This window comes from Canis lupus, chromosome 23, assembly GCF_003254725.2.
Source record: "Canis lupus dingo isolate Sandy chromosome 23, ASM325472v2, whole genome shotgun sequence".
Lineage (NCBI taxonomy): Eukaryota > Metazoa > Chordata > Mammalia > Carnivora > Canidae > Canis > Canis lupus.
In genome coordinates this window covers 26,463,888-26,483,638 of record NC_064265.1, presented here as the reverse complement: position 1 = coordinate 26,483,638, position 19,751 = coordinate 26,463,888, and the positions used below count along the sequence as shown (strand labels likewise).

The 19,751-nt window shown below is 50.8% G+C and overlaps 1 protein-coding gene across 4 annotated transcripts in view; it reads right to left on the bottom strand.

The window, feature by feature from the left end:
* Positions 1–10,015: 10,015 nt before the first annotated feature.
* The window catches only part of RFTN1 (raftlin, lipid raft linker 1), a 207,064-nt gene continuing 197,328 nt past the window's right edge, over positions 10,016–19,751 (bottom strand). For all 4 annotated transcript variants that reach the window (XM_025448729.3, XM_025448728.3, XM_049099568.1 and 1 more), the window contains 2 exons: positions 17,382–17,463; positions 10,016–11,390 (listed from right to left, as the gene is read on the bottom strand). In XM_025448729.3, coding sequence (XP_025304514.1) covers positions 10,995–11,390; positions 17,382–17,463 — 478 coding nt within the window. In that variant the 3' untranslated portion in view covers positions 10,016–10,994. The remainder of the gene's footprint in view (positions 11,391–17,381; positions 17,464–19,751) is intronic.

The following is a 19,751-nucleotide window of genomic DNA, read 5'->3' as shown; positions in this document are numbered from 1 at the left end:
AGATGGGTGTTATAAAGGAAAGCATGTGAAGAAAGAAAACCTATTGGAGTGGGTTTAGGAACAACTGGGAGAAAAGAAATTATAATGGGTGGGTATAGATAATAGTTTCAAAGAGTTTTACTATAGAAGGAAGGAAAAACATAGGAGAGGCAAGTAGAGTCAAGAGAACTACCTCCACCCCACTTTTTTTTTTTTTACCCATTTAAAAAAATTTGTTTTAAAACTTTTTGTTTTTAAATAATTTTAGGTTTATAGAAGAGTTGCAAAGGGTTCTCATATATCTTTTACTCGGTGTTTCTGAATATCAACATGTATTTATCAAAATTAGGAAGTCAACCGTATAGTTAAGTTGGTGCAGTACTGTTAACAACCACAGTATTTTTAAGATGAGAGAAGTAACAGCCTGAAAAACTATGAAAGAATCATTCAGTGGGATACCAGCTGGGGAGGTGGTGACTTTTTCTGGAGGACGATAAATTGGTTAAGTATGATTTATTGAGCATCTAGTATGTGCAGTCACTGTGCTAGTAATTGAAGATAGGAAAATATGTTATCTTGAGGGAGTTAAGTAGTTTGGAAAACTCTTTTTTGCCATTAAAAGTGGATGCTTTGGAGGGAAAAAGTGGGTTTTTTTTGCAATCATTGCTGGTGCAAAGAGAAGCTGTAGAAGGTGGCTGGCTGGGCAAGTCCCTGGACAATGACATCCTATGGGTGGAGGCGTGGGAGAGGCAGTGGGAAGGGTTGTGCCCACACGCTGGAGACGGTGCTCAGGAGAGTTCTACAGGATGCATAGCCGCTGCTGCACATATGTTCACGTGCGCTTGTGTGAGCAGCAGTGTGTTTGCGTGTGTGGGGATTGTCCAGTGCTGTGTGCCTCGGCCTGATATTTTTTTTTTTCTTTCTTGATGGAAAACAGCAATTTCCTTCATTCCTGGGTACTGCAGATGATCGTATGCTGATAATTTGACCCGAGCGCTGTTGTTTCATTTTATTTTAAATGAAACTCCAAGAAGTATTCTATTCTCATCTTAGAGAAATACTGAGATGCCTTGTCTTTAATATTATTCTTCCCTAATATGTGCCTCTACAGCAAGCGGGGTGATGACATATGAAGATACCTCCTAACCCACCATCAAATCAAGGCATGCATTTAGAGGTGTTTGTGTTCAGGAATTCAGACTTCCTCATTGTTGAGCAACCATCTTGGTCCAGTCTGTTCTGGGTTCTTAAAAACCCTACAGGAGCCCATAAGCCTGGCGTCGTCTCTTCCGTCTCATCCCTGGGTCCCAGTTTGTTGTGCTTCAGCATACCAAGATTTTGTCTATTTCTCTCTTCTTTTTTAATTACCTGATAATTATGGTTGTAAAAAATCAAATAATATGAAAGTATGAATACTAAAATGCCAAAGTTTTCTTCTCTCCCATCCCACTCCCTGGCCTAGAATTAACTTCTATATAAAAAGCTTGCTAGGTATTAGACATTTTACAGTGTATTTACCTCATATACAATATACAGATATGTGTGATAGTGAATTTCAGTCTTCTCACACACTCCACACTGTGGGTGTATGCCATAATGTATGTAACAGTGTGTCTATGACAAACGTCTAGATTGTTCCCAGTCCAGGCCTATTACAAACAGTATTGAAGTGAACAAATTTGTTTGTGTGATGTTTAGCATGTATTCCTTTTGTTTTTTTTTTTAATTTTTTTAAAGATTTTATTTATTAATGAGAGACACAGAAAGAGAGGCAGAGACGTAGGCAGAAGGAGAAGCAGGCTCCATGCAGGAAGCCCGATGGTAGGACTCGAGCCCCGGACCCAGGATCACACCCTGAGTCGAAGGCAGATGCTCAACCACTGAGCCACCCAGGCATCCTTAGCATGTATTCCTGTGGAATTATTAGAAGTGTCATTTTTGGATCAAAAGTTGGCTGGTATTACCCAATTACCCTGTAAAACACCTAATTGACTTATATTCTAATAGAGTATTAAAGTACCCATTTCTCTGACAACACTAGATTGTCAAAGTCTTTAAAGTATATTTTCCTAGTCAGTGGAATCAAAGATGCTTTTTGAAAAAAAAATGCTAGGAAGTAGCTAAAGTATTTTGGCCATTTTGATGTCTTACTGATTTGCAAGTCTTTATAAAATAGAACAAATACTAATCTTTTGTCTGTATATGTATTGCAAATGTTTTTTCCTAGCCTATTAATTATCCCTGAATTCTGTTTGTTATAACTTAACACCAGAGTTTTAAATTCATATATAGTCAAACATATCAGTCTTTTCCCTGGGCTTTTTTTTTTTTTCTTCAATTTTTATTTATTTATGATAGTCACAGAGAGAGAGAGAGAGAGTCAGAGACACAGGCAGAGGGAGAAGCAGGCTCCATGCACCGGGAGCCCGACGTGGGATTCGATCCCGGGTCTCCAGGATCGCGCCCTGGGCCAAAGGCAGGCGCCAAACCGCTGCGCCACCCAGGAATCCCCTTCCCTGGGCTTTTATGCATATATATTCTTCCAGTACTTTTGCAGGTCTTTAGTCCATTGGGAATTACTTTCTGTGCTTGATGGGGGATAACCGTCTGACCTTTTTGTATGGCTCTCCAGTTGCCCACCACCATTTATCCAATTCCCCACACTTTCCCTAATGATTTGGAATGCTTCCTTTAGAGCGCCTGGGTGGCCCAGTCAGTCAAGTGTCTGCCTCCAGCTCAGGTTATGATCCATGGGTCCTGGGATAGAGTCCCTCATCGGCCTCCCTGTTCAGTGGGGAGTCTGCATCTCCCCCTTCCTCTGCCCCCCTGCTTATGCTCTGTCTCTCACACTTGCTCTCTCTCAAATAAATAAAGGAAGCATTTCTTTAAGATTTTATCACATATGAAATTCCCACCTTCAGATGAAATTTTTTTCCCCTAGACTTTGTTCCATAGGTTTACTTATTTGTTCCTGCTTTGTTATAACACTGTTTTAATTATTCTAGGCTTCTTAGTATATTCTGTATTTTCTTTACCTCCTTTCTTTCATCTCCATGGCTGGGAGTGATGAAGCCAGACCTACGGGACTGGGACTTGGTCTATTTCCTCTCCTTTTAGGGGGCTTTCTGCCCCCTGGACTCATCCTTGAGCTTGTTCCAAAATCCTCCCTCCCTGCCCCCCCCCCCCCCACACACACACACCATTAACAGGGTAGACTGGCTGCTTTTTTTTCGTTGTTTCTATCTTTTTTTTTAGAGAGAGAGAGATTCATTTAACCAGAACACCCTGTTGTGAAAGCATTCCAGTAGTGAGTTTTTTTTTAATTCCAACTAAGGCTCCCTGTTCTTAGGGACTGTAGGAGCCTAGAGAGAAGAAACAAAGAATGATACAAGTTTAGTTGGCTGTGTAGTAGGATGGAGAGAACAGGGCATGGAGAGACCTAAATCATCACTGTCTACAACTTGCCTCCTTCATGACTCACCATCTCTCTGTGCCCTGCTCTCCTGATCTGTCAAGTGAGTAGGACTATAAAACTTACTATCCCTTTTGGCATGATCATTCTGCAGTTTCCTGATGGAAGAAACGGGCCTTAGAGATCAGGGGGTGGGATGGGTTTGAGGTTGGCCATTCTGATGAGAGATGACTAAGGAGGGTCTTAACTGTCTCCAATCTTTGATTCACTGTTGGAGTGGCTGTTGTTTGCATCTCCAATGTCGACAGAAGAAGAAGAAACTGCCTTGGACTGAAGCACGGGAAAAGTTTGGTTTGATGTAGAGGACTTTTGCACCATAGTGCTGATTAAATTCTGGAGTTGGGGCTCGGGAGAAATGGTGGATTCACCATTAATAAGAAAGAAAACTGACAACATTTGCCTGTTGGGGCTTAAGGTGGGCTAGACTGAGACAGCAGCTGAATTGATAGCTCCCTGGATCCGTGAGAAGTTAGTTTTCAACAGCTCGTAACTTAGGCATTTCGTGAATCCAGAAACTAGCAAGACTGCCAGTTGTCCTTCCTTCCAAGATGATTTTCTCGTTCTTTTTTGTTGAAGAATCAACAAGAGGGGAGGTGCCCAGGAAAGCTCACAAACAGAGCTTCATTATAGGAAGCATTTTAATACCCGATAAGTGAAATGTTATTTCTTACCCTCATTAAGGCTTTATATTGTTTACAGGCAGCAGAATAATCTAAAGCTGTAGTGAACTTAGTGACTAGTGAGCAGGACATTTCAATATAGAGGTGTTTATTACTAAAGACTGCATTTGTTGCAGGGTGGAAAGCTTGCTTTCTTCTACCAGTCAACCAACGTGGGATCCATGTTTTTAAATCATTTCTGGATTGAATGAATCCCTTTACTCCATTGCTTTCCTTTTTTTTTAAGTTTTTAATATTATTTTAGAGGGAGAGAGAGTGCAAGTGTGTGAGCACAAGTGGAGGAGGGGCAGAGGGCGAGAGAAAAGCAGACTCCTCGCTGAGCTCGGAGCCTGACACTGGGGGTTTGATCTCACAACTGACACCATGACCTGAGCCGAAACCAAGAGTTGGATGCGTAACCAACTGCACCATCCAGGTGCCCCCCGACTTTTACTCCATTTCTTTTTTCTTTCTTTTCTTTTTTTTTTTTAAACTCCATTTCTAAGACAGAGTCTGCACAGTGAATAGCTGTGGCTGAATAACTGTCACCATCACCATAAAAAATCTTTTGGGGCAAAACTTGGGCCCTGTCCTTCTGACCCAAAACACAGAGTTGCGGTTGTACAGCCACATGCCTTACCCATGGTACCTCCCAACCAGCTGCTTCTGCTTGCCAACAACTCCCTCTCTGAAAATTAAAGACATATTCTTCAAGTCTTAAGGAAAGTATCACGACTTAGGTTTTATTTATTTTTTTTTTATTTTTTTTTTTACGACTTAGGTTTTAGTAACTTTGTAGAATAGTTCTTCAGATTTTTTTTTTTTTTAAGATTTTATTTATTCATGAGAGACAGAGAGAGGCAGAGACGTAGGCAGAGGGAGAAGCAGGCTCCATGCAGGGAGCCCGATGCGGGACTCGATCCCAGGAACCCAGGATCAGGCCCTGAGCCAAAGACAGACGCTCAACCACTGACCACCCAGGTGTCCCAGGCATTCAAATCCTTAATATTAATCCACGAGAGAGGTGCTAGAAAAGAGGTGCTAGAAAAGTTTTTAAACAATGGTAGTATCACTGGATTGCTTATTCCGAGGAATAACTTTTTTTTTAAAGATTTTATTTATTGGGGATCCCAATAAATAAGTCACGCGCCCAGGGCCACACACCCGGCCGGTGGCAGGGTCGGGGTTCCAGCTGTGGGCGGCTCAGCCCATGCCCCCCCCCCCCCCGTCGGTCTCCACGCAGCCCCCGGTCACAGCCGCTGGGGCGGGGGGAGCGGGGACTGGGCGTGTGGCGGCGGCGTGGGAGGTAACCCGGTCCCTGGCCGGGCGCATGGCTTCCTCCTCTGGCAGCAGGCACCAGGGCTCCCAGCCAGAGGCTCGCCGGGCCTCACCCTCGCGTCCACCGTCCACGTCCTTCCCGGTGCCGTACTCCGGGGACCAGGGACAGGAAACCCCGAGTGTCCCAGGAGGCGGCCTCGCCCGTCTGGGTGGCCAAGCAGGCCGGGTGCTGCTCACGCGGGGGCCTCCGGCACCTCGGCAGCCCGATGGAGGCAGGACCCCCTGGACAGCTGGGGAGTCCACGCAAGCCACCCCCAGGCTGCAGGCTGCACCCGGGCCTCCTCCTCCCCCTCTTGTCAACCCTTTGTCCATCTTTATCGCCGCCCGCTGCCCTTGGCCTGCTCGGGTGGGAGCCGGAGCCCAGACGGTGCTGGGCCCCCCGGGTCCCCCCAGGGCCAGCAGGCCCCCCCTGCACAACTGCAATATGTTGCCGGAGTGAGGAGCTTGGGGTGAAGCCGAACCTCCTAATGAGCACTGCTACATCTGAGAGCTATTCCTGCAAGATGTCCTGCGGTTTAAAACGGGCCATGATTAATATGTTTAGAGGACTGATAAAATGTGCTTCTTAAGAACTGAATTAGAACGTCTCGTCCCGATGCTTTCTTGAAGCTGGTCCCATCAAGCAGAACTGGCCGGGTGTGACCAGCTGGGAGATTTGAAGACATTCACGCAAGGACTGGACTCATGTTGACTTATCGTTACTTATAAACCACTAACAGAGGGGTGCCTGGCAGGGCGCAGTCAGTTAAGCGTTGGGACTCTTGGGGGCCCCTCAGTGGCTCAGTCAGTTCAGCATCTGCCTTCGGGTCATGATCTCAGGGCCCTGGGATCGAGCCCCACATTGGGCTCCCTGCTCACAGAGAACTTGCTTCTCCCTCTCCTCCCTGCTTGTGCTCTCACTCCCTTCTCTCTCTCTCTCTCTCTCTCAAATAAATAAAATTTTTTTTTAAAAAAAGTATCGGGACTCTTGCTTTTGACTCAGGTTGGGATCTTGGGGTCATGAGATCAAGCCCTGTTTGGGGCTCTGAGCGTGGACTCTGCTGGAGCTTCTCCCTTTCCTTCTGCCTCTGCCCTTCCCCACTCTTTCAAAATAAATAAAATCTTTAAAAAAAAATCTCCGCTAACAAATACATTAAGATTTTATAAACACTATTAAAGTATTTCTGTTGGGATGGCTCCTCTGTGCTTCCATAGCAGATAAACTTCACATTCTCGGTGCTTCAGCAGAGCTCATTTGATGTACCCCTCGCCACGGGCCACGGTGACCCCTGCCAGGGGTGGTGGGGAGGAGAGGGCGGGGGGTGCTTCGTAACGATCAGGCCCAGGGGTGGCCCGCATCACATCTGCTCACGTCCAGTAGCCGGAGCCCAGTCACAGGCCCCCAGGGGCTAGCGGGACTGGGAGAGAGGAGCCTGTGGGCACCGGCGGAATGAACCCTGACAGCCTGTCTCTGCCGTTTGTCGCCTGCCAGCCTACGTGAGGATTAGCCCCACACCACACCAAGCACTTTGCATACAGAAAGCTAATGAGGCGGGTGTCAGCGCCATCCCACACATGGGGACACCGGCACGTGGAGGGTAGCATGTAACCAGCTGGCTCCACAACCCGGCTGGGCTTTCGTCCCGCACGGACCCGGGTATCAAACAGGCTCACTGCTGCATTCGCGCGGGGTCCCCAGGCCCTCCCTGTGTCACTTCTTCGGCCTCGTGCCCATGTGCACTTGAGAGCACTACCCCTACATCTCATTCAGCAGGGGAAGGTTTCCTCCGCACCCACACCCTTTCCCCGAGCCTCTCTGGAGGTGGAGAGGAGGTCTGGAAAATACCTTCCTGGCCAAAGAATTCAGCCACAGCTTCGAAAGAACTTCTTTTGTTCCTGGGGGAGGGTTTTTTCCCCCTCTAAAAACCTCTCGGGTTACCTGGGTGGCTCAGTAGTTGAGCCTTTGTCTTTGGCTCAGGGGATGATCCTGGAGTCCTGGGATCGAATCCCGCATCAGGCTCCCTGGAGGAGCCTGCTTCTCCCTCTGCCTGTGACTGCCTCTCTCTGTGTGTCTCATGAATAAATAAGATCTTAAAAAATAAAAATAAAAACTTCTTTCCATAGACAAAGGGAACAATGGGGCCGAAAAACTACCAGAACCCTCCATGGCATGAGGCAGTCCCTCCCATGAGGCTGGCCTTGGCCTCCCCTTTCTGGCAGTACCCCTGACTCCCTGGAACGCTCCCATTGGGCTGCATGGTGGTGGGGGCAGGGCCACTGAAGTCAGGTCTCCACTTTTTTTTTTTTTTTAAGATTCCCCAGACTGCGGGCAGCCCAGGTGGCTCAGGGGTTTAGCGCCGCCTTTGGCCCAGGGCCTGATCCTGGGGACCCGGGATCGAGTCCCACGTCGGGCTCCCTGCATGAAGCCTGCTTCTCCCTCTGCCTGTGTCTCTGCCCCTTTCTCTCCGTGTCTCTCATAAATAAATAAAATCTTCAAAAAAAAAAAAAAATCCCCAGACTGGAATCACGCCCTGAGCTGAAGGCACTCAACCACTGAGCCACCCAGATGTCCCACTTAGGTCCCCACTTAAGTCATCTATCACCCCCAGAATTCCCCCTTTCTTTCCAGACCTGCTGTGACAGGTACAGCCCCAAAGACTGACTGCCACATCCACAAGCCTGGTGGAGCCCAAACATGAGCCTCTCCAGCATTTCCTGGTCCACAGGGCTCTCGGTGCCAACAGGCCTTTTCCCTGATCGGCAGTCACAGGAGAGCACACTCTCCTTCAGGGATCCCGCCACCCGAAATGCACATGGAGGATGTTGGGATTGTCGGGGCCTTAGTTATTTGCCGTTAGTAAAAAGCATCTCATTTCACAAGAAACAAGCTGTGACTCAACTCAGCAATCCTGTGGCTGGTGGCTCTCACCCTTGGCTGCACCCTAAAATCCCCAGGGGGCTTACGAACCTGGTGCCCAGGCCACTCCCTAGAGCAACCACTCTAGTCTTGGGGTGGGACCCAGGTAGTGGGAATATTTTCAGCTCCCCCAAGGATTCTAGGGCGAGCCAATCTGAGTTCCGCCTCGGGCAGACCGACGTTTTGCCAGGTATCAGCGGGGGTGCGGGGAAGTGGGGAAAAGCAAGACCCTCAGGAATTACTTGTTAGCCTGGTGCTGGGGGCCAAACTCCCTGAGGAATTCAAATTAGCTACAGTCACCTTTAATTTTTTTTCCCCATAACACATGCAGCCAACATAAATGTCATTTAATTATTGAAAAATATGCCCACTGCCGAGTGATGGCAGCCATCCACCTGAAGGGTGCAGCCTGGACCAAATGCTTTCCAGACTTGTGAGAGATGGGCCTTGTTTTTGTCCCAAGCTCTGCTAATGAGCGTATTTTTAAAAATCCATTCCTCTAAGAGGCTAAGAGACAATGTTTTATTTTTTATTTTTTTAATTTTTATTTATTTATGATAGTCACATACAGAGAGAGAGAGAGAGGCAGAGACACAGGCAGAGGGAGAAGCAGGCTCCATGCACCAGGAGCCTGATGTGGGATTCGATCCCGGGTCTCCAGGATCGCGCCCTGGGCCAAAGGCAGGCGCCAAACCGCTGCGCCACCCAGGGATCCCGAGACAATGTTTTAAATCAGTGTGGGTAGCTCAGTGGTTGAGCGTATGCCTTTGGCTCAGGGCGTGATCCCGGGATCCTGGGATTGAGTCCTGCGTCACGCTCCCAATAGGGAGCCTGCTTCTCCCTCTACCTGTGCCTCTGCCTCTCTCTCTGTATCTCTCATGAATAAATAAATATGATCTTTTATAAAATAAATCAATGCTGTATAGATATTCTTGAGCATAATTGTGGGGAATGTCATTTTTAAGTATCTTCTCTTTGAATGGAGTCTTTAACCTTTTTAGGGAAGCTCTGGGTCTGGGTGGGGGGCAAGTGTACTCAAAAATCAAGAGGCGAACACCTGGACAACATGGCTTACAAGGGTTTTTCAGTACTGCCCTATAAAAATATCGCACAAATGTGTTTATTTTAGCAAACTTGCAAATGAGGACGAGACTGGCTTCATGAAATAATTAAAAGTCTGGCAATGGGGCGCCTGGGTGCTCAGTCAGTTAAGCAGCTGACTCATGATTTCTGCTCAGGTCATGGTCTCTTGGCTCTGGCTCTGAGCTCAGTCTGCCTGGAATCGTCTCTCTCCCTCTCCACTCCTCCCCCACTCACATGTGTGTGCACTCTCTCTCCTTCTCAAAAATAAATATTTAAAAAAAAGTGGAAACATGCAAAGAAACCGATGGAGGGCTTTTTGTTTGCTTCTAAAAGATGTTTGTCTCGACCACCCCAGGCACTAGGAGGTGGCAGTGCCCTGCCTTACCTGGTGACACCTAAATCCCACTTTCCATTTTCTTTCTGCAAATGACAGGAAAGTACAGTGGGCTTCACTGGCTCTATTTTCCACAGGAACTTCATTTTCCTCTCCAACAGGAGTCAGAAACAGAGTGAGTGGGGACTGAATCCTCTGGACATCAGGCTAGGATTTTTTTCACTGTGACACAATACTCAATACTCACAATACACTAAACTCATAGATGATTTATTGCTTTAAGTAACTAAACAAGAAAGAGAAGAGACAGGCTGTTGCTTGGGTCAAGACAGTCGGCATTCTCTCTCCATAGTTTGCCAGTTGCATCTACTTAAAGCCTTAACAATACTTTCTGGACAATATAAACACGTGATAGCATACATGGAAACAACTTGGCCAATGATACACTGATGAAAATAGCACGTAACAAGGGCTCCTGACTGGTCGGGTTGCCCTGAAATGACAGAAGGAACGGGTGTTCATACGATGTGCTGAGTACAAAACCCTTAAAAAATTTTTGGCATTAATACTAATACAGAATACTTTCTTGGACATTCTGCAAGAGCAGGTGCACACACAGCATTACCTCTTCACTTCCAGATTACCAGTATCTATGGGAATACTTTGAAAAAGCCAGGAGGTGGGGCACCTCCCCTCCCCGCTGTCATTTCCTCATTTTCTTTGCCAAAGCAGCAGGGTCTGTGGGGTTGAGATGGAGAAGGGCACCTGATGGCCTCCAGGGGCTGTAATGTCACCAAGTAGCTGCAGAGAGCAGCAGGGGATGGACAGGGCCTCAGTGGGTGGGCATGGGGTGGGGATGAACAACAAACAGCCTTGGTTTGGAGCCAGGGACGCCCAAGGATGGACTTGACTCGAATGCACCCTGGAGACCGTGGGGGTGGACACAGGCACTGGATGTTCTAGTCCCTCCCATGGGACTGGGCAACGGACGGAGAAATAACTTGACCTCTTGCATTCTAACACTGGGGCAGTACGACACATTTCTAATGGATGTGCAGAGACCAACACTGTCAGGGACCCGGCCCTCGGGAGGACCCGGGTGAGCTCACGAGAAGAGGTCAAGCCAAGCCAAAGGGTAACACGTGACACTGGGGCGAACCAGCCCCCCGCCTGGACACCAGCATGGAGCCTCGGGTCGGCCAGCTCATCAGGCTTTCAACACCAACACTGGACTCAATTGTCTTCCACGGTGGCGGGCTCCGCAGCCCCCTCCTCGGCACCTCCCTCCCCGGCCTCCTCCCTGGGATGGGGGTGCTCAGCACAGCCCCCCGCGGGGGCCCTGCAGGGTCCAGCTGGACCATTCTGCACAGCCCCACCCTCTACACACAGCTGCTCGGGACACTGCTTTCCTTCGATGACATCCTGGATGGGGACCTTCAACTCCTCAGAGGCCTCGTCCTCCTGATGCGGGCCTGGCACACAGTTTCCCACGTCTCCAGCTTTGGAAAACTGGTCTTCTAAATTCTTCTCGTTTTCTTCTGCTTGTCGCTTGTCTCTGGCGCTGAGTTTACCTTTGGATTTCCTCATCTGCCTGCTGTGCATGTCTTCTCGGGAGAATCGCCACTGGAACTAGAGATCAGAGAGGGTGGGGATAAATGAATGCAGTCTCCAGGAACCTAGAGCTTCACCGATCGCTCGCATTTGCACCCATGTCACTTCTCAGAGCCAGACACACAATCGCCAGTATTCCTGGAGCACAGCATTACCAGCACCAAACTTGAGTCATGGCCCAAATACACCACACCCACTGCAAGAGTCTGCCCAAGGTCTTCCATGTGGTGTATTTTAGATCTGGATTTCAGGGGTCTCTGGGGACGGTCTCTGTCTTTCAACTGGCTTTGGGAAAGGAGGTCCTGAAATCCCATCATTTGAAGAGGCAGGATGGGAGAAGAGAAGAAACATGGGGCCTGTCCCTCTTAAGAGCCACGGTGCTGGCTACTTGCTTCCATTCTGAGCTGTGGGTTACCAAGCACTGGGCCTGCATTCTCTTAACCAGGTCCCTGGAGTTCAAAGGGCACAGAACCAGGGGCCAGTGCTGTGCCGCATGATCCACCCTCTTGTCCCAGCTCAGGCCAACTTAAAAGGCCATCCCAGCTCCAGGACTCCCCGGGGCTTTGGCTAATAAAGCCACTGCTGTGACTGTATCACAGCCCAGCTTCTCCCCCTGCCCACTCCTGTGCTCTCCTTTCCCCACAGGGCACTCCTCCCTAAAAATTCCCTCCACCCAAATTTTCAGAGGCTGCTTCCTGGGGAGCTTCCCCGCAACTAAGCATTTCCCCCATGTGGCACGGAAGTCAGCAGAGGCTCAGAGTGGACAAGGTCGCACGGTAATGGAGCTGGGCAAGAACGGATCATGCTGACGCTATGAGGGGTGACGGGCGTGAGGAGTCCCTAAGGTCGCGAGGTGCCCACCCACCAGAGGTTGCCGCTGGGGCGGCAGCAGCGTGCGGGGGTCAGAGGCGGCCACGGGCCTCGCGGGGCGTGCCTGGCAGTCTCCGCGCCAGCGGGCAGCGGGCACCGGGGCAGGAAGCTCAGACCACCCAGAGGGAAGGCAGCTGTCTGTCCTTGGGCAAGTTATTGATCTCTCCAAGTCTCAAATTCCTCGTCTCTCAGAGAGGCCCCGGCTGTGCAGCTCCTCTGGGCCCTTCTACCCCTGCCCATCTACCCCCCGCTTGCACTGTCTCACGCACGCCCGGCTCTTCTCCCAGGGACTGCTCTTGCCAACTAAGCAGAACTTCCATGCGTCCCCTGGAAGCCCAGCCACATCCAATTTCCTGTAGAAGATCACATTTTGTTGGTTTGCTGTAACCCACCAGGAGAAGACCCCAGCCACTTTCTCCGGGAACCGGCTGGGCTGCTGGGCACAGGATTTGGGGCTGTCCACACCGAGCTGGTGGGAACGATCCCAGCCAACGCTTTCTGTCCTCCCTAGTCACCCCAGGGAAATCTGTCAAGCAGGGTGACTTCTAGGACTACACTGTCTTCTGTGTCCTCAGACGGGCCACGGTGATGGTCACCCACTCCCCCTGCTGCCTGGGGGGTCCCCATCCCAGCACAGCTGTCACGGGGCCTGCAGCTAAGCATCGAGGAGGCCCTGACTTAACTCTCCCCTTTGCCTCCTTCTCTCTCTGGCAGGGGCATTCCCCCCTGAAACAGGGAAGGAGCAGGAGACAAAACTCAGTGTATCACCTGGAAGTGAAATGTTCCAAAATGTGAAGGCAAATGGCCTACAGGGTGGAACAAGCACACACCACTGTGCCTAGGGAGGAACGGGCGCACACCACGCTGCCTACCACAACTCTCACACTGTGGCAAGGCCTCCCGTTTCCCTGAATCCCCAAAGCTGTGCTCTCACTAGTCACTGTTAGCATGATTTTATAGATGAGCCCATAGAGGTTCAGCGAGGTTGAGTAACTTGCCCAGTCACATAGCTAGAAAAGAACATGCTGGAATTCAGACATGCTGAACATGCTGGCTCCACACAACCCTTCCAGCCTCTCATTCTTGGTAGATGAAAGGCTTTAGGCTCTTGCTGTGGGTAGGAGGGAGGGGCGGGGCAAGGGAAGACAGAAAACAAAGGGAGAGGCCAGGCACCTGTGGAAGGGCTCAGCCCAACACATAGGCGCCTCACCTTTCAGACTGTATGAAGTTCCGATGCACCTGCTGGGTCAGGCGCTTGACTCATTAGGCCAAGTCGTCAGCTAATGGAAATCCAGATTTAACTGCCATTAAAGATAAGATACTTTGGTTCAGCTTATTTAAAAAAAGATCTATGCTGAAGCCTCCCTGACAGGCCTATTTTTGAAAAAAACCAATAATGGCTGTCCACAGGTGAGCCAAGAAAGGGCCCCACACTATTTAATGATAAGGCACTGGCCCTCAGACTTGAGCAGACCCCACAATCATGCAGAGGGCTCCAAAAACAGATCACTCACCCCGTCCCAGAGCTTCTGATCAGTGCAACCTGGGGAGGCCGGGGAGACTTTGCATCTTTAACAAACTCCCAGGTAAGGTCCATACTGCTAGTCCATGGGCCACAGTCTGAGAAGCACTGAGCTAAGAGAAACACACCCTCTGCCCTCCCACAGCCCTCAGCTCTGCCTCCCATGGAGGGGCCTCCTGGTCTCCCTCTCATCTTCACATCGGGCCCCCTTCACCACCTGGGCTTCCCCTCCTTCAAGCAGAAGACAGTCAGGGGTTTTAACAAATAGCAACTGTTCCAGATCCCAAAGCTCAAAAGGGCAACGTCTCAGAAAGCAAGATGAGGAGAAGCAGGGTGGGACACAGCCACCCCTGTTGGACAGTGTCAGGTTTTTGGGTTGAGGCCCTGAGGGGAGGTCTGTAACCACCGCCCAGCATCCTGGTTAGGATGGATTCCTAACCTCGGGAGGTACCAGGACAGCCTGTGAACAAACAAGCAGGCCGCACGTGCCGGGGCCTTCCCAAGCCGTGTGTATGGCACGTGGGTGTGTCGCTGCAGCCCACACCAGAAGATTCCAACTAGCCGTCCCTGTCAGAAAGAACCGTGGAAAAGAAAAAAAAAAATCCTTCACCTGACAGCAGTGCATGTCCACAGTTCCATGTCGGCAAGGGGTAATGGATTTCAACCCCACGTTTTAAAAGCTGTCTGTTATCTGTCTCCACTTCAAGGAGTGTAGCCGGAAGGAAGACTTTGGTGTAGTGGAAATCACCTATTACCTTGGTAGGAGTTTAATTATTTGCTCTGAAAGTCACACTCACGTGCACACAAAGAGGTTTCTTTCAAATGCTGAAAAGTCTTGATTGGAGAATTTTCTCTACTTTGCTGATTAAAAGAGGCCTCAATATGCTGCGTCCTTGGTGTGCCAGCCTTGAGGTCCCTTTTCTGAGATTTTAATCCAGATGTAATACGAATTTCCTGCGCTCACAAGTTTCATTACTCATACATACAAAGGAAGAGAGTGTCTGAGGCAGAGGGAATAGCCAGGGCAAAGGCCCTGTGGCGACAAGGGACACAGAAGGTCATGAAGGCCACAGGAGCTGGAATGCAGAGAACGAGGACAATGGCAGAAGAACTAAGAAGGGCCAGACCACACACGGCCCTGTGGATCCCACTGCAGACTTCCATCTTTATATTAAGAATCACACAAAGCTTTAGAACCATTTTAAGCAGTAGGGCCATAGGATTCAATGTGCTGTTTTCAAAGATTCCTCTGGCTCCTCGTGGAGAACGTATTTGAAGGGGAGACCTGCTACTAGCGGATTAGAGTTGTTGAAGTGCATGGTGGTGGCAAGAAGTAGAGGGATTTAAAGTTTCTAGGACCTAAAATAGACAGGTCTTGAGGATACAGTGACCATGGCAGTGAGGAGACAGGGAGTCAAGGATGAGCCCTGGATGAGTGGCTGCCTCTGGGTGGTGGTGATGCCCTTGTTCTAGTGGGGGTGGGGGGAGTGGGAGTGGCCAGGTCACAAGTTGCTCAGAGATGCTGAGTAGTGACGGGGCACATGCTGCTGGGGTCTTAGGGCAGAAGCGAGTACTGAAAATGCAGGTATAGGAGTCATCAACTCAGGTGGTCAGATTTCTCCTTCTGGGGAGGAATGAGATTTTCTAAGGAAGAGACCAGAGAGTGAGAGACAAATGGGGCTGGGTCTGAACAACCTGATGGAAAACCAGGGCAGCAGTGTGGGGTCAGACCCAAGAGAAAAAGGTGCTTCAAGAGGCAGAGGGCAGCCAACAGTATCAGTGCCGTGGGGGCTCAGGCACAGTGAGGACTTGATGGAGTCACTGCCATGGCCATGAGGGTACCCACACCTCGTGCGAGCAGGATGCCAACCTGAGTCAGCGGCAGAGCACTGCCAGGACCATGAGAAGGAGACAAGCCATCTGGCTGTAAAGTCCCCTCTCTGGGACTCCACCAGTGAGGTGACCTCTCCAGGTCACACGCAAAACATGTGCTCCACACGAGCCAATCCTTTGAATGAGCAGAAGATAAGTAAGTACTTCACAACAGGAAGCAGCCACCCTAAAATTTTAGTACAGCTGATTGGGGTTGGAAGGGTCTACTGATCAGAAAATGAATGACTCCATCCTCTGGATTTTCCCCAAGGAAGTCGGTCCACCTTCTTATAGTAGCTTTAAAGCTCGGAATCTAAAAATCTCTGGCTCATCTCCTCCGTGAGCCACAAACCCTGTGTCTCTCCTTTGGGAACGGCCCACAACCCAACCAGGAAGAGCCTGGCAGGAGAAGACAGCACTGCCTCCCTCCCTCAAGGGCAGAGCCGGCGCGTTCTGGCGTCGATGGCAGACCTGCCCGCGCGCTGTTGCTGGATGTCACCGTGAATGCACGTGGTCCCTGGGAGCTTTGGGCAAAGCCGCAGCTTACAGTGGGCCGGGGGAGATCCATCTTCCAGCCGGAGGCTGACTGCTCCTGGTGGTTAATGGTGGCTTCAGTCGTGGCCTTCTGGCCCTCTGCTGCTGTCACCTGTCACATTAGCATCTTGGAGCTGAGACAGAGACTTTCCTCTGCATCCTACACCATCTGGCTTCAGGTCGCCATCTCCTTGGCGCTCCTCCCAGGAGCCTCCCCCCAGCCCCTGGGTTTGCCGGCTGGTGAGGGGCTGCTACAATCTGTTCACTTGCTTGGTTGCTCCTGTCCAGGCTCTGTGTCCAAAGAACACGAGGAGCCAGGAGGGGCGCATGGGATGGTGCCAAGCGTGAGATGTGGAGCAGGTCCATCAGGCTCTGCCAGCGAGCGCTGCCGTGGCCATCAAAGGGGGCTCGAGCTGGCTTCAGGTGGCACCTGACTTGGGCTTTGGCAAGTTCCCCTGACTCCCTCACCCCTTCCCAAGCCAATGGTGAACCGCTCACCGGCTGCAGAGCGTGGGAGTGCAAAGCATCAGATTCGTCCGACATAAGAGAAGGACTTGGGTTTGACTTCTGGAAACGCGGGACAATTTCTGAGAAATTCCCAGCCACTGTCTCCCAGCACGACTGTGTTCTCCAGGCCTGGTCACGTGCCTTCCAGAGTGGGGAGGAAGGCCCCCGGCAGCCCCCGGCAGCCTGGCCTGAGGACTCACCGCCACGGACTGCGGGCTGGCCTCGGTCCATACCAGCCGCTGCCACCGAGAGGCCCTCGGGTCGGGGCATGCCAACGAGGAGCCCTGGCAGCGTCTCCCTGCCAACATCGCCAAACTTCTGATGTCCCGAGGGATCCAATGGGCTGCAGCTGGAGCTTGTCATGAGATTAAGATACAGAGAAGCTGGGCACAAACCCAAGCCAGCGCACCCCCTGGTCAGACGGCGGCTGACCTCACGCCCCTATTTTCAGGTTAGTGGGAGTATCTGGCCTATGTGAGCGTCCGCCAGAACTGCTCTACTCCACAGTCTGGCCTGACTGCGGGAGACTGGCGGACGGGGAGATCCCCCGGCGCCCCCCGGTGCCCCCATCTGGCTGGTTTCGGCAGCCTCGGGTGTGATTCTGCTTGCCGAGGGCTCAGGAAGTCAGAGCCGGCTGCCCACTCTGCGCCACAGAAGGTCCAGCTGCAGGCGGAGTCCTGCCCAGGAAAATCAAGGTCACTCACCTTTGATTCCTTCTTCTTCATTTTCTGAGGTAGACACGGTCTCTGAAGAAAGACGATCTGCTTGGTGGACACATTCCCCTCCCTGTAACACACACAGAGCTGAGACTGTGTTACACCTGGGGGGGCCCCAACCTCACCGATGCGCCCGTCCCGAAGGTCATTAGGGCCGAGCGCCCGCAGAAAGGAAAGCTGCCGCCCACAGTGAGGGTCGGAAATCGAGAAGCTGCCCCCCTCCCCACACACACACACACCAAGCCATCCCCCTCCACTGGATTCCAGGGGTCTCTGCCAGGCGCCCAACAAAAGCGTCGTGGGCCTCTCTGCCAAGTCAGCTTCGTAGCTGGAAGCTCCCCTTCCCTCAGTGTGAAATAACAGCCGGCATCTTGGCCAAATGATGACAAACTGGCTTCTTTAGTGACTCTCAAGAGGTGGAAGGCCTCTTCCAAATCTGTCTTTGGATATGAGCCGAGGAGAGGTCAGAGTGGCCCAGGACGGGTGGTGAGCTCTGCCCCTCCTGGGCCCTGAGGCGGCCTGGCTCCTGTAGGCACAGGTGAGGGGTGCTCGGCAGCACTACACATTTTTATGGGTGCGCTTTCCTCTCGGCCCCCACAGAGCCGCCTTTAAAGGTGGCAGAAATATTTGTGAAGGAGATCACGGTCTTCTCTGCTGAGGCAAGCGCCACTGCATGGAGTATCAGAGGGAAAGGAGGGAGAAAATGAACATATTTTGTGCTGGGGCTGGGCTGGGTGATTTCACACATCATGGCTCATTTAAGCCTCACCACAGAGCTCCAAGGAGTGGGACTGCCGCCCGTCTGTAAAGACAGGAGACAAAAGCTCAGTTAAGGATCGGGCTTGAGATCACACGGTGAGGTTTCAAGCTCAAACCTGCCTGGTTCCAGGCTCTCTCCACTCCACCATGAGGAGGCGTGTATGGCACAGGCAAGCGGAGGATTAGGGGGGATTATAGAGCAGTTATTGGATCTGAGAGGGAGACAGAGACACCTGTCTGTACCCTCTGGGTGTAGAGAGCTCAAAATGAGCTGGGGCTTCACATTCAAATCCATTCTCATCACGACTCTTGTCCTTTGGAGTAGGTAGGGGGACAGGAATTCTTCCAACTTATGAACAAGGAAACAGATTTAGAGAAGCTACAGAACTTGACCAGAATGGACAGTTAGCAAGTGGAAGGGTCTGGACTGGTCATGGACAATGCACAAATTCAGCATTCTTTCCACCCCTCCGCACCATCCCATACCCACAGAAATCTTGGCTGTGATGCAGCCTGGACGCTCCCCATGGCCTGAGGCCCAAAGGTGGCTGCAGACCAATGCCTGGTTGTGTGCAGACCCGCTGTGGCCCAGTGTCAGGAGGAAGACATGTGGAAAGCCCACACAGCCTCATGGAGGGACCCAGGAAGGCAGAGATCGTCACCATCATTCTCCACCCTCAGTCCGCGACTGCTCCGCAGCTGCACTGCCCAGCTGTCCCCCCAAAATCACCAGCCTTGCCTCATGCTGGCCATCACCCTGCAATGGTGAGCATGCAGTAGGACTCAGGGAAGGTGGAATATTGAAGGCCAGGTCGGTGACAAGGCTGCCTGGTGTAGAGGAGCACCTGACTCTGGAGACTGAGGGTCTAGTCTCAGTTCTGCCACTTACTGGCTTGTGTGGCCTCAGGTACATGATAGAGCCTCTCTGAGCCTCAGTTTCCTCACTTGTAAAATGGGAATCATATCTATGCTTATAACCCCACAGGATAGTTGGGAGGATTAGTTGAGATAAACCTGAAATACAGATGGAAGGCCTTTCAGGGTTGATGTGCCTGGGAAATGCCCATGAGCTCAATGGAGGGTGGGCCAACCTAAGGTGGACAAATTCTCCTAAATGTGAAACTGTAGGGAGTGCCACAAACAAGAGCCAAGACCACAGGTCTTCATATCCTCTTTGTGGGACTACTGACCAGGATCATGATCTTGGGTAAGTCCTTCAACCTCCCTGGCCATACCTTCCTCAGCTGTAAAATAGGTTTCATAAAAAGATTTTACCCTACATGATTTTTTTGAGGACTAAATGAAGCTTTACATGCAAGGTACCTCCTCAGGCCAGCATAGGACACAGAGTAGGGACTCAATTTCTTTTGTACCTGAGAGCCCTGGGTCCCCTCAACCCAGCAGGCTCATCTTGAACATGCCTGGCAGTCATGATTCATGGGCCAAGACTCCCCATGTGGGAAAAGGAGTGCAGAGGTGATGGTTAAGAATGAATGCTCCTCATCACTTGCCATCAGGGAAATACAAATCAAAACCACAATGAGATACCACCTCACACCAGTGAGAATGAGGAAAATTAACAAGACAGGAAACAACAAA